The sequence below is a fragment of the Chanos chanos genome, chromosome 3 (genome assembly GCF_902362185.1).
Source record: "Chanos chanos chromosome 3, fChaCha1.1, whole genome shotgun sequence".
Lineage (NCBI taxonomy): Eukaryota > Metazoa > Chordata > Actinopteri > Gonorynchiformes > Chanidae > Chanos > Chanos chanos.
The window spans coordinates 36,727,179-36,740,400 of NC_044497.1; the positions used below are offsets into that span (position 1 = coordinate 36,727,179).

At 37.6% G+C, this 13,222-nt stretch overlaps 1 protein-coding gene across 1 annotated transcript; it reads right to left on the reverse strand.

Annotated features, from left to right (window-relative positions):
• Positions 1-1,374: 1,374 nt before the first annotated feature.
• ttll9 (tubulin tyrosine ligase-like family, member 9) lies at positions 1,375-7,301 on the reverse strand. Its single transcript, XM_030769909.1, has 14 exons — positions 7,287-7,301; positions 6,681-6,727; positions 6,319-6,411; positions 5,913-6,024; positions 5,020-5,205; positions 4,466-4,534; positions 4,156-4,246; positions 3,972-4,012; positions 3,755-3,842; positions 3,352-3,410; positions 3,048-3,244; positions 2,000-2,113; positions 1,767-1,891; positions 1,375-1,445 (listed from the first exon to the last, which is right to left on the reverse strand). The coding sequence occupies exons 1-14, from the start codon at positions 7,299-7,301 to the stop codon at positions 1,375-1,377; spliced, it is 1,308 nt and encodes a 435-aa protein (XP_030625769.1).
• Positions 7,302-13,222: the final 5,921 nt, after the last annotated feature.

Sequence of the window (13,222 nt, forward strand, 5' to 3'; positions counted from 1 at the left end):
TTAAGATTTTGCAGTGTTTGATAAACGAAGTCAGAGGATCAGTGTCTGTTGATCAGTGTAATGTTAATCTTTCTGACATTAAAAATGAAACTAGTGGTAAAGGAATATGTTTTAAAACTTAAAATAATGAATGTTTTGTATTTGCTGCCAGTATTTTTTGCAGTGCATTTTGTAAGGGCTTTTTCTTTCTCGACATTGAATTTACTAAATGTTTATTTATTTATTTGTGTATATATGTATGTATTTAAAAACCAAGTAGTGTCATGTTCTAAAATAATATAAAATACAAACTGCTTGCTAATTATATAAATAAGTTTACTTCCATAGCTAACATTTTATAATGTTATCTATATGCCTCTTAATGCTACTTAGCATTACATGTTTGTTTGGCACTAGAAACCTGTAGTTTTGTAGTGTTATACTATCATAATTATGGTAGTCATGAACTACACCATACAAGTGAAATATTTTTCTGTATATGTATTGTGCTGTGATAAGACTTCATTAGAAATGTTGACTTTGTACTGACAAGATATTTTGCGGTGAATGTTCTTGTCAGAGCCTATTTTAATACGACTTCTGATATTTTTTCTCAGCATGCATTCATTGTATTAGGTAGACAGACATGATCATTGTGTTTTACTTGTGTAGTTTTATTCCTGATGTATACTGTACTTGAATAATGTCAAATGAAGCCTGCGTGAGGTGGTAGCTGCTGCTGTGTTTCTGCACTAAATTAAATGTTATTTAAGTTTATTATCCTGTAGACATACAAAAGTCAGACATCAGGGAAACGGTCAACATATCCATGTTCTGTCAACTTCAAATTTTGTGATGCTGAGATTACTTTGTCTCTGTAGAGATAAAAACAGCTATTTTTGAAACATAAAAATAAACAGTTTTTCATTACATCATCATAAGTTGTTAATAGTTGTATATTTTGAGAAGCGTTCAATGTAAAGCTATCTAAGGTTAAGATCATGATAACTACTAAGTGTCAGACAGCCATCGTAATGAATTCAAATGGAACACTGATGATCACTACCCGAATTAAACAAATAGCTTTAGTCTTTATTCACCACTGCAGAGCACTCATGTTAGCTAAACAAAAATACCCAAGTTACACTTGTGTTTGTGAGAGTGCAGTCTGTAGTCTTATAAATACAACATGGATTTTTTTTGTTGTTGTTTTCACACCCTGGGATGAAGAAAGATATTAATTTTCACTTATGCATTTTCAACCCTGAGATATTTCCAACTTGGGATGAGTCAACCTTGCAAAGAAACAGGGATGAAAGTTTCACTCTGGGGATGAAACCATCCTGTATGAAAATGGCTCTTGGTAACTTCACTCCAGAATACATTTTTAAATAACTATGTTTTTTTCTGTCCAGAGAAAGGTTTGAGGAGCTGGCAGAGCTGTTTCTCCCTGTCATTCACACAACCTGTAAACAGAAAAAATGATCCAGATTAGTAAGTGTGATAGCAGAGTATCTGATGATAACAGAAATTACATAGTGATGAGATTTCCTATCAGTATATGCATGCAGAGGTGCTCATTTAATTGCCAAGGACTAAGACGGAGCAATTGCTCTGTACTTGTAATTCCCCTCGATACAGCTTTTTGTTCATGTTGCACATCAAAAATTAATTCTCAGCCAACAGAGTAACATGTGTTATATACATAATAATGAAGTGTAGTCTCACTGGTCTTTTCACAACAATGCATGATGTAGGAATAAAGTGAACATGCAGTAAACTGATACCCAGGTGTGTGTTGGCTTTTAAAGAAGAGCTGCCCAGTGTTTCCAGGTTGACATCCTCTCTGCAGACTGGCCCATCGTTCCACATCAGGTCAAAACCTCCCACCCTCTTCTCCTTACCCGTAAGACTGGGAGAGAGAAAAGGTGGGGATTAGGGAGAGAGGAGTTGAGAGTAAGAGAAAGAGAGAGAGAGAGATCCATTGTGAAGTGAGTGTCATAACTGTTTCAACACATACCGACCCTCCATATCCACAATGTGAAGTGTATCCTCCAGAAGTCGAAACTTCAGATCATAGTCTTCCTGACTGCTCGCTGTTAGAGATGGTGAGGCATTTACCTCAATCAGCCATCTGTGAACAAAAAAAAAAAAGGAAAAATGAGTTCCATATATTGCAGCCATCTCAAGAACAACTGCAACTGGTCCACTTAACAAATGAGAGGGGAGCACAGGCACTGTGATTTTTCTGTTCTTCCTGATTTCAACAGTTTACTGATCAAATTTTTGTTCATGTAATACGTGTTAAAAAAGTAAAAAAAGTGCAGTCCATCACAGGATAAAGGTCATCACTTAGAACCCTGGACAAAAACTGTTCCAGGAGCAAAAATCCTTCACTGTGGCAAATACGTCCTAAGCATTCTTTTAGCATTACTACATGTTTTCATCTGCTTGTTGAAAACAGGACGTTGCTTGCTGAGAACAGATTGAAGGATGATTCATCCGACAATATGACTTTTTTCCACTGCTCAGTGCATAGTTGCCTGTATTCTTGTATCACTTTACTCAAAAAAATGTATGTTCAGGAGGTTTATGCACCACAACCTTGCCACAGGATCCCTCTGTAATGTTCTCAGTGGACTGTGACTGACTTAAACGTATCAACAATCGCACCTCTTCAATGGCAATGAGATAACTTCCTCTAACCATACTAACTGAACCAATGACTGGACTGGCTGAGCATTTTTATGCATGACCTTGAACATGACGGAATGCAAACCGCTTGATCCCACAGCTGTGTCGAAGAACCTGCTTTTAATATACTAATTTCCTCAAATTTTCCCTCTTTTCATTGTAATAAATAGGCATCTCTTCGCCTGTTATACCAAATACACCTTTGTGATGAAATCATTGACATGATTACTCTGACATTATTTCAGTAATTCAACTACTATAGGTCTGATTTTGAAACTGAGTAGGTACACTAGAGCGAGAGAAAGTGAACGTCTATGGTAATGCGGTTATGGTGAGAGGGGAGGGATAGGTAAGTGAAAAGTTGGTATATTTACGGTTTAAGATCCTGGTCCAGCAGGATGTCATATCCATAGAGCTCAAAACAGTGCTTGTCATTGATGATGACTTTCTGCACACTCTGTAAACTGCGGACAAATATATTATCAATGTCCTTGAAAAGAGTCTCCACTGTCTCTGACCCATGTTTTGCCGTCAAGTAACGACGCAACTGGCGAATCTGCCATTTACAACCCTGTTTTGAGAAAGAGAGAGAGAGAAACCACTAGCAAATCAAGGAGCAAGGGAGTTTGATTTAACTAATGCAGCACATCTTTCAACATGTGCATTTGTTATGCTTACCTTTTCAGGGTCATAATCTGGAGCAGTTTTCTGCACTGCAACATTAGTGAGATGGATGTCTGTTTGTGTTGACAAGTTAAGGATTAGTGATTTCTCAACGTCAAGTTTTACCTTGTAGGTAACAGAATTACACTGAGTGACTGAGGTTTGAATGTGCTGATTCTGTACATATTCAGACTGGAAATGTTGAGAGCAAAATCTTCAGTGTTTAAATGTCTGATGTATCAATATTGAACATGTGAATTTTGAATGTAAAAAGCAGACAGTTTAAACGATAAGTGTAAATGCTAAATGTGTAAATGTTTATTACAAAATATTGTAAAAGAATAACAACTGAGCATGTAAATATTTACTTGGGAAACATTCAGTGTATATATGCTGAATGTGGTCGTGTGAGGGATACACTGATCATCTATGCTGCTGAGGGAGTATCGTGTGCTTGAGAATCGGGCAAAGCCATCTCGATACAGCCAGGCTTTCAGGGGGTTGTACTAGTATACACACACACACACACACACACACAGGGAATTTATTTTCAGGTTGCCACATAAATACATGGCACAAGTGTGATCCACATGCTAACAAAGACTATGTAAGGCTAGTACAAAGAAGTCACTCACTGATGTCACAAGTACGTAGACTCTGAGGTCAAATTTCCTGCCTGAAAATTCAGAAAATATTTTAACAGGTAAAAACTAAAAATATGTAAAAACTAAAAAGAACTGGCGTAAATATTCAAGTTGGTCAACAGTTGATAGTTATGAAAATGTAGTTCATATAAAAAACAAATAAAATATGACACACCATTAATGAGGTACGGATTCTCTATGTATCGTTGAGCGACATAGCTCTCTACTTGAGTTTCATCCCGTTGTTCCTCTGAGCGTGTTCCATCCTGTGAAAAACAATAATTTCTTTCATGCCATGGGGGAATATTTGTATTAAGTTTATTAATTTCAAAGAAACTTCTGTGAACAAGAGTAGGAAGATGAAAATTCTTAGTTTCATTAACTTGACATATGTATATAAAAACAACTCTGTGGACAAACATCCAAAACAGCAAGACAAGCAATTAATATATGGAAATTATGAACTGAGACCATTTATGTACTACCTTTTTCCAGTCCATGATATCCTTCAGTTTACGGAAGAGAAATATGCCTTTGCCCTGAGAGCGAGCCACCTGAATAATTGAAAACATGTCACGGAGGGGAATTACTTCTCTGTCACTCCTCCGCAAGTACACCGCAATAACTCCACTGTCTTTTTTTAAAGACAGTACTTACCGTTTTGTACTGTGTAATTACACATAATCTCATAAGCCTTGAGAAAAGACATTTTAGTTGAGAGAGGAGAGCACTGTTCACTAACTCAAATGAGATCACTGTTCTCTAAGCTTACCCAGAGCGCCGCTCACGAATTCTACTGAGCAGTCTGTTCGCTAACGCTACTGGTAACTGCATAGGCACTCTAACCCCATCACTTAGGTATTAAAGACAAAGCGCTTTAAAGATATTAACAACTTTCAGCAGAAGTTAACTCCTTAATTGTGGTTTCGAGAGTCATTGGGGTCAGTAAAAAGCATTTCAGTTTTGGTGGAGTATCTGTTTGGTGGAGTCTTTGAGTAGTTCTACTGGCCAAAGCCCTAGTAAACCATGTTTCTCTCACCGGTTTCATGATCCATGTACTGCCAGGATTTCTTTTGAATTCCTCCACGAATAGGTGATACTCGCTGGGTAGCTCAAAGGTACGAGGGAAAAAGTCACATTTGGCAGCTTCTAAACGGCCGGCTTCCCTCTCCAGAGCCTTCCGGTGCCTTTTGAGGTTTTTGACCATCAGATTTTTACGTGTCAACTGAAAAACACAAGTAGTAACACACTAACATAGACACAGTTAACCGAAATGATCCTCATAGCAGACCTACACAACAAAAGTGTTACAACCAAAGCATCCTGCTCTTTTCTAGACCTACCATTCACAGTGTATCTCTGCTTAGCCGGGAACTGTACACATCTGATCCCTAGGTAAAAATTTGCCTCAGAAATGAGGGATGTCTCACAGACACTTTGCCATTGTGGAGAGGAATACATACTTCAATGTCCTGTAGAACTTAGCTAGTGGAGGATACAACTTAATAGATAAAACCAGGTTGGACAGGTTGAAGAATAGGAGGCCGACCAAACAGTAACTGGTCTCTTATAGAGCTTGAAAATAGGACTTATTTCCTCACCACAAACAGCTCAACTTGACACATAAGAAACTTCAACAAAATCTTTAGCACAGGCCCTATGTTCCTCTCGAAGCAAAGTTTATAATTATGAGCTGCAGGGCACATGCAGTGGGATATTCATAAACCTAGACCATCTCTAGCTTACGGCTTAACACTTTCCATCACAAGTATTAACTCTAGAAATGTTACTTCTATGTGGAGTAAAATTTAGTCTCCAACTTTCATACTGAGTAAAAGAAAAATCACACAATCAGCATATATACACTGAGTGTTTCCCAAGTAATTTTGGATGTGGGGATTTACACATACACTGTCTGTGTTAGCAACTGACCTCATAATGGTTGCGGAAATGGCATATCCTCACATGTTCCTCCATGTAAGAATGATCAAAGTTTTCTCTCAGCCAGCCAACATCACACCAGTTAAAATCCCATTCTGCATCACTGAAAACAAAGCAAAGCATCTACACAGTAAATTTGTCGCTGTAAAATTAAATATTACGACCATTTTTTTTGCCTTGGACTGAATGACATGAATAGAGATTCTTCAGTCTTCATATTTGTCAGGGACATCAGAATATTATCTGGGACTCCTGTGGTGCATAAAATAATTCTGAAATGAACTCCATTTAACACTTGGATGTAGACACTTTAAACATGTTCAGGATCAGTCACCTTTATAGGTGAAATATCAACCGAAAAGGAGAGGTCGGGCATGAATGTTAAAAGAAAACTTACTCTTTCACCTCTACCCAACCCGGTCTGTGCCGCAGGACATCCTGTATGGTGTTTGTAAGGCCACACTTGTAGCGCACACAGTTTCTTCCTTCCCTAAGGTAATAACAGTTTTATTCAAATCATATGAATAGATCTACAGCTTTGTCCTGATGTAGGTTTTTATTTAAATGAGGTTTGCAGAGGAGATACTGTGAGCGTGCTTTCTCTTGCTGTCTCACCGCTCCCTCTTCCTCTGTCCTTTTCTCTCCAGCACACACACAAATGGGGCATGAGCAAGCAAGCAAGCGAGAGAGGAGAGAGAGAGAGAGAGAGAGAGAGAGAGAGGCGGGCGGGGGAGGCGGAACGGTTAATTAAATACATACCCTTCTTTTCTCTTCTGATAGCCACATGGACCCTTGTATCCGGATGTCTGTTAAAGTGTTAAGTTAGTTATATACCGCAAACCGTAAGGCTAACGAAATTACACTGTAGGTAAGTCGGTTTGTTACGATTGTGGTTCTCGTTTTCCCCACGAACCAAAAAAAAAGACGTTAATAATCAGAAGTAGTTAATAATCATTTTCTTTTAAGTATAATGCGGAAACAAACTGTCAAAACTGTGACAACTCAGATAAAACAACACTCAAATGGAATGTTAGTCGCCTAGAAGAATGATTATAATGGCACGCGTTGTTGAAACATCAGGATCTAATTATTTTTCTAAGAATGTAACACAATGTGACGCAACAGAATATCTCATGTGCAAATATATACAGTAAATTAATTAACATAATCTTATGGGCTTCTACATACAGCATGTTTAAAGCTCAACAGACTCGTTGGAAAGTTTCATTCACCTATCAAAGACGTTACGTTATGTGGGTTAGCTAAACATGCTTAAACAAGCTATAGCTGACGGCAGAAATCTAACTCTACGACATAGGAAACACAAACAAATTCTGAAAGCCTTTCGCCTGAATGTTTCCCTACCTTGCTTTTTGACATATCAATCGAAATTTGTTGGTAAAACTAATTTCAGAAGTCTTTCTCCATGACAGCAGGCACGCTCTTTGAGGTGAAGGGGTAGTCAAGGCCTTCTGACATGCCATTGTGTTCAACAAATGTGGCGTTGTCATAGCAACCAGCGTCTTTTCCTAAACTGCAACCAATTTAAGACTTTCGCTGGTCCATTGTATGAGATACTAAATCAGTAAAGAAAAAAAAGAAAGAAAAAAAAATCCCCGAAAACATCAATACAACAAGTACTTTTTTCGTAGAATTAATAAATAAATAGAATTAATAGTATGTATTTATAGTTGTTTTTAGATTGTAAGCATGTCACTATACAAAATATTGCTTAAAGGTAACTATCGATAGGACTGATTTCACCATTTTGACGCTACTTTCGCCACAAGATGGCAATGCATCCTAATTAAGCGCGGTTTTTATTTTTATTTATTTATTTATCATTTGTCTTTCTTTTTTCTTCTTTTTTTGTGACAACTCTATCTTGTTTTCCAGAGCATTTGAATGAGCAGACCTCAACACAAAAAGCTCGAAAAAGCCTCCATTGCAAGCTTCAACACAACTGTGTCAATTAAGACTCATTCATCAAAGAAGCAGTCATTACAGTAGTAGACGATTAGGATATGGTTGCTTTATAAATCATCCCTTATGGTTGTCATAATGGCGACTGCGTTTTGAAATTTGAGCTGTCAGTATTAATCAAGGCTGTCAAATACAGAATATTCCTACTCTACAGAGAATTTTCCTATTTCTACATGCTATATAATCCATATTATTTTAACACTGATTAAAATAAACACATATCCAACTACTGTCTAGCACTGAACAATGAAAATATTGTAATTAAATACATTGTTGTATGTTCTGTCTGTGTGCTTTTGTGTAGCATGTTGTGTGCTTTTATGTAGCAGTGGTGAAGTGAATATTAACTGTGATGTACCGTATTCTCACCAGGGAAAGATAACTGGCTGGAATAATATACAAATTGCGAAACCACGTGTTGGACTAATATACTGACCTACAAGTCTACTGGTAAGCAATTATTTTTTATTATAATATGAGATAGCGTATTCAGAGAACTGGGAAGGTGATTAAGACTTTTGTGTTTTGTTATGTTTTCTTGTCTTCACATAAGAATTTGGCAAATTGGTTTGGTTCTATTCTTTTGGGAGAGTTATTCTCTGAATCAGTGCTGTGAAAAGTTGGTCAGAACAATCATAAAATACTGTAAGTTTTCCCTATTAAAAGCTTAATAACATCAGCTAAGGTGTGCTTCTTATCTCAGTCAAATAAATAAGGGAAACACACACTTAAAATACATTTGGAATCAATAAGTATAATTGTTTTGTTTCAGCAGTGTTTTCCTTGGATGAACAAACCCAACAGAATGGGTTTTGGCAGTCTTTAATGAGCAAAAAGAACACATTCCCTTGACTGGCTGAGCCCATACATTATTACAGAGTTGAAATCCGTTTTTACACAGTTGACACCTGGGATCAGTGGGAACTGGAAAATTCTGGCATTGTCCTCCTTTACTGCTCTGTCTTCTCACAGTCCTCTGACGCAAGGTCAGAAGTTCAGACCAGACCAAGTAGTGAGTCAAGTAGCCTGGCTAGTGTCCTTTGTCAAGACATTGGTGAAGAAAAATATATCATTTTTCTCACATGTTCAAGAAGAAGATTCCAATATTGTACCATTATATATGTAATTTAACAACTCCAAAAATATTTTTGGCTCACACTTATGTGATTTTCCCTCAGGTTAAGGGAAAAGAATGGAATAAAAATATTCACAATTTCAAATAAAACAAACCTTGCTTTTTTCAACTGTTTGCCCAGTTTTCCTGCATTACAATAACAGTAATCATGCTCATCTTGTAATTCCTGCAAATTCTGCTCTTTAGCTAGGGCTGAAATAGTCAAGACACCCTTGCTTGTCAGACATGTCCTTGATTTGTGGGGAGGTAGGACATCATTCAGCTTTTTCCTGAACTAATTGCTGTGAGAAAAATGCCAAAGCAAATGAAAAACCAACATCACACACGTGCACGCACGCACACACACACACACACACACACACACACACACACACACACACACACACACACACACACACAAAATCTGAAATAATCCAGACAGGAGAGTTCCTCAGGGTCCGTGGACATTTTTTAAATACCATGTGCAAATGAAAATAAACATTCCTGTACAATTCAGACAAAGATGGGGAAAAGGTCACTTATATGTCTATATGCGCATGATCCAGAATTCCAGTTTGATATGGTAGTAAACAAAGGTGCAGGTTAGCCCTTGATGGTCTTCAACGACCGTCACTTTGCTGAAAAACAAAGCACGGATAGAAAGTGACTGGATTAGACTGTCATGCCTTTTAAAATGAATGGACAAAAATTGATTAAATTTTAAATAACTTCCCTTTAGAAAATAAGGAAGGGTAATATAAGTTTTGTCTTACATATTAATGCTCCTTATGAGACCTCCTAGCAGCTGTCTCTAAAGCCCAGACAGAACGGCCACAAGTGAAGACCAGAGAGGAAGCATGATGCAAATATACATGAGTAAAAGAACAAAATGTCTGAGACATAGAACAAGTGGACAGTTTTTCACACCAGGGCCTTAGGCATGAGATTATTCTTTATTAGATTGTTCTAAGTGCTTTCAAAGGCCAAATAAAATAAAATGTTTAAATGAAATGCTTTTCCTGTCCTTCAGTCAGTGTACTATGTGATAATCATATAAATAGATTTTCAAGAGCTGTTTGAACTGACTCAGCAGTGAAAAAGAACCCTTCAAAAGTCAACATCACATAAATCTTTTGTTACAAACAGTTCCAATGAAGCAGACACAGCCAAAGAGGATTTTGGTTTTAACATAGAGCATAAAGCGATGACAATAAACAGGCCTTAGAGGCCTGAGAATAAACATCTGCATTTAGAATGAGTAAACACATAGGGCAGTATTGTAAAGTGTATCCCATTATAATGAATAGAAATGTCAACACTAATTTATCAACAAGTAACTTTACAGAAATTTTCTTTGCTAATTCTCTGGTAGACAGAGAAACAACATGTTCAAAGTGTCTTCTCATTTAGTAAAGTGAAATTACATGAAATAACACTGGAAGTATGAAATTTCTCTCCTTCATGAGGTATGGTATGCATTACTGTCTCAGATATGTCAGAAACTGTATTTATTTGCATGTAATGTGTATCTCACTTTAAAAAATGAGACTCTTTTTCTTGCACACAATTTAACTAGGCAGGCTCATAAACCTTCCCATATGTTATTCAAGCAGCACAGTCAAATTAAGGTCTGTTTTTTTCCTGCTCATAATTGAATTTGGGCCTCAGTGGCTAACCACTCGTTTAGTGGGGGTAGAAGAGTGGAATTCAGCACGAGATTTTTGCAGTGGCCTGATTGTTTGGACAGAAAACATCTTCCAAAACTTATTGAGTTTCTGGAGAGGTGCGTAACCTTGACAAAGGTTATATTCACAAAAAGAATGAGCAGGCTGCTCTATGCTCATGTCTTTACTTCCCTGTCTGTCATGTGCACTGGAAAACAGAGCATGATGGGATGCCTATTCACTGAACTCTGTGTGTCCTGCACCATGCATGCTGTGATTTTCATACTTTTTCTCAGCATCTCTTTGATTTGTGTTCAGGACATTGTACGCCTTAGGGCTCTGGTACATATAGGTATAGTTTTTGTTCATTTGTATCAGTAGTTCATCCGTGAGACTGGAAGGTATAGATTATAGCCTTGGTGCCACACAGCATCCATGAAGATTAGCTTCTGTCAGTGGAATGTGGAGCACTTGAGGTCTGAGATTTAGGGGTATGATGAATGAAGAAAATTGCATTTTTTCTGGGTCAGAAGGTAAGCTTTGGCTTGGGAGCTTGAATTGGCATAGTGAGTCTTACTTTGTCTCTGGAAATTTGCAAACAGAATTTGACTCACTGTAATGAGTACAGAGTCATAACGTTTTGTAGCATTTTAAAGGTCTGATACTAATATCTAGGGATGAACATATCATTAGCAACCTTTCAAAAACGCTTTGAATTTTTGATTAGAAAAGGCTCATGACTGAAAAAATGTCTTGATCTTGACATGTGAAAGTGATTTGGCACATTAAGTCACCTATAGTACAATTTTAGGGTCTTTATGAGACCCTTAAACAAAATAAATTTGAGGAGAGAACGTGTAAAAGTTCAGTGACGTCTGATTCAAACCCTTTTTTCACAGATCTAAATAACCTAAAATAGTCAACATCTTAAAAAAACCCTTTTTCATCATTTAAAACACATAGTACTCATTTTCTCGGAAAAACTCTGTTTCTCCCATCTTTGGCGTAAAACACTCAGTAATGCCCTAATTTTCCTGAATTACTTCCACTGCAGGAAAACAGGACGGTACAACCACTGGAATTTAGTTACAATCATCTAACCTCGGCTTAAAGATAATCTCAGGTACTGATGCATTCCGGTGGGGCAAAGAGGACTTGACTTGTGTGTCCTTTCAGTTCTACTGCATCCAGCCTACTTGGTGGATAGGTGTGTATTTATTGTCTTCTCCTTGCACAGTAAATATGCTCTTGAAAAACTTCCCATGTTCTCTGGCTGTGCTCTATTCGGATCTGCCCAGAGTGTTTTTTTGGATTTGAGCTGGAATGTTGGCAATGAGTGTAATTGTTTCTGACTGGGACAGTAGTCTTATCTCTGGGATATGGCGTGCTGTCTTTATCCCAGGAGAATAGCCCTTAAATATGACAATAGCCCAGAGAGATGTTATTCCCATGCAGTGCGGCCAGGTTTTTGGGTTTGTGGTTCTGTTTTTTAGTTGCTACAGTGTGAATAAACAGGACCAGGCGTGGGCTTTGGAGCTGTGAGAGCTCACATTCCAAGCTCACACAATTTTCATGAACCTTGCAGTGGACCCCTCTCTTGGTCACATTTTTCCTGTCCCAGTGTCTTTTCTTCTATTGAAAAGTTAATCTTATACTAAGACTTGGGTTAATGACCATTCAGCCACTCATAGACTCTGTCTTGTGTCATTGACATGTTTTAACAGAAGCATTTGATAACCGTAGGTGGCGTTAGGATAAACATGTTCAAGTGTTCCTGTCATTTAGAGGGTCAGTTCCTTGGAGCCTTATTGTCTGGGACATTCACGTTGCCTTTCTCATCTCTTCTATACTTAAACAGTAACATCTGTTTTAATGTCTACGTCAGTGCGGTGGTGGTAGTTGCAGAGGGGTGTGGCTGAGGCTGAACAGTTGTTGCTATTATGATGTCAGGAAATGTTCATATTTTAGAAAATAACAGGAGCACTACTGGAATTGTCTAACATGAAAGAGCCATCTGGGATGAAAGAAGGTCAAAGTGTAGTTGTGAATTGTTTGGGCTTGCTATCAAAGAATACAATCAAGCTGTACAATCCAACAGGTCCACACAAACCAAGGAGGTTCCCTCCAGAACATTGTGTAACAGTGGCACAGAGCCTACCTGGGGGCAAAGTAAAATATGTGCTGCATTTCTAAGCTGTCTCATCTAGCTGACAGATCCAAACTAAAACTGCTCAAATAGACTCTAACCATCATGTAATTTGATATCTTACCTCTCTGGAAAATTACTCAAGACTATTCACACTGATACTGCTTTTATTCTGTGATAAATGAGAACATGGAGGTAATGTTAGACATTGTAAAAGGCAATGTAAAACTACGAGGTGAAAGGCTGCTTAACCATCTGTGAAGAATTATGCTGTGTCTACCTCCACCTAAGAAAAAGATTTTTTGAGCTTACCATTTGAATGGAAAAGTACAATTCTCTTTAGAGTATTCTCTGAGATCTGTATAAAGTCTGTTGATCTGTTATATACATATTG

Bases quoted from the DNA above. Each gene is read 5' to 3' on its own strand.
- ttll9 (XM_030769909.1), bottom strand. The intron at 3,245-3,351 runs GTAAGCATAACA...TTCTCAAAACAG, and splicing joins CAGATTATGACCCTGAAAAG to GGTTGTAAATGGCAGATTCG. The intron at 1,892-1,999 runs GTATGTGTTGAA...TCTCTCTCCCAG, and splicing joins ATTGTGGATATGGAGGGTCG to TCTTACGGGTAAGGAGAAGA.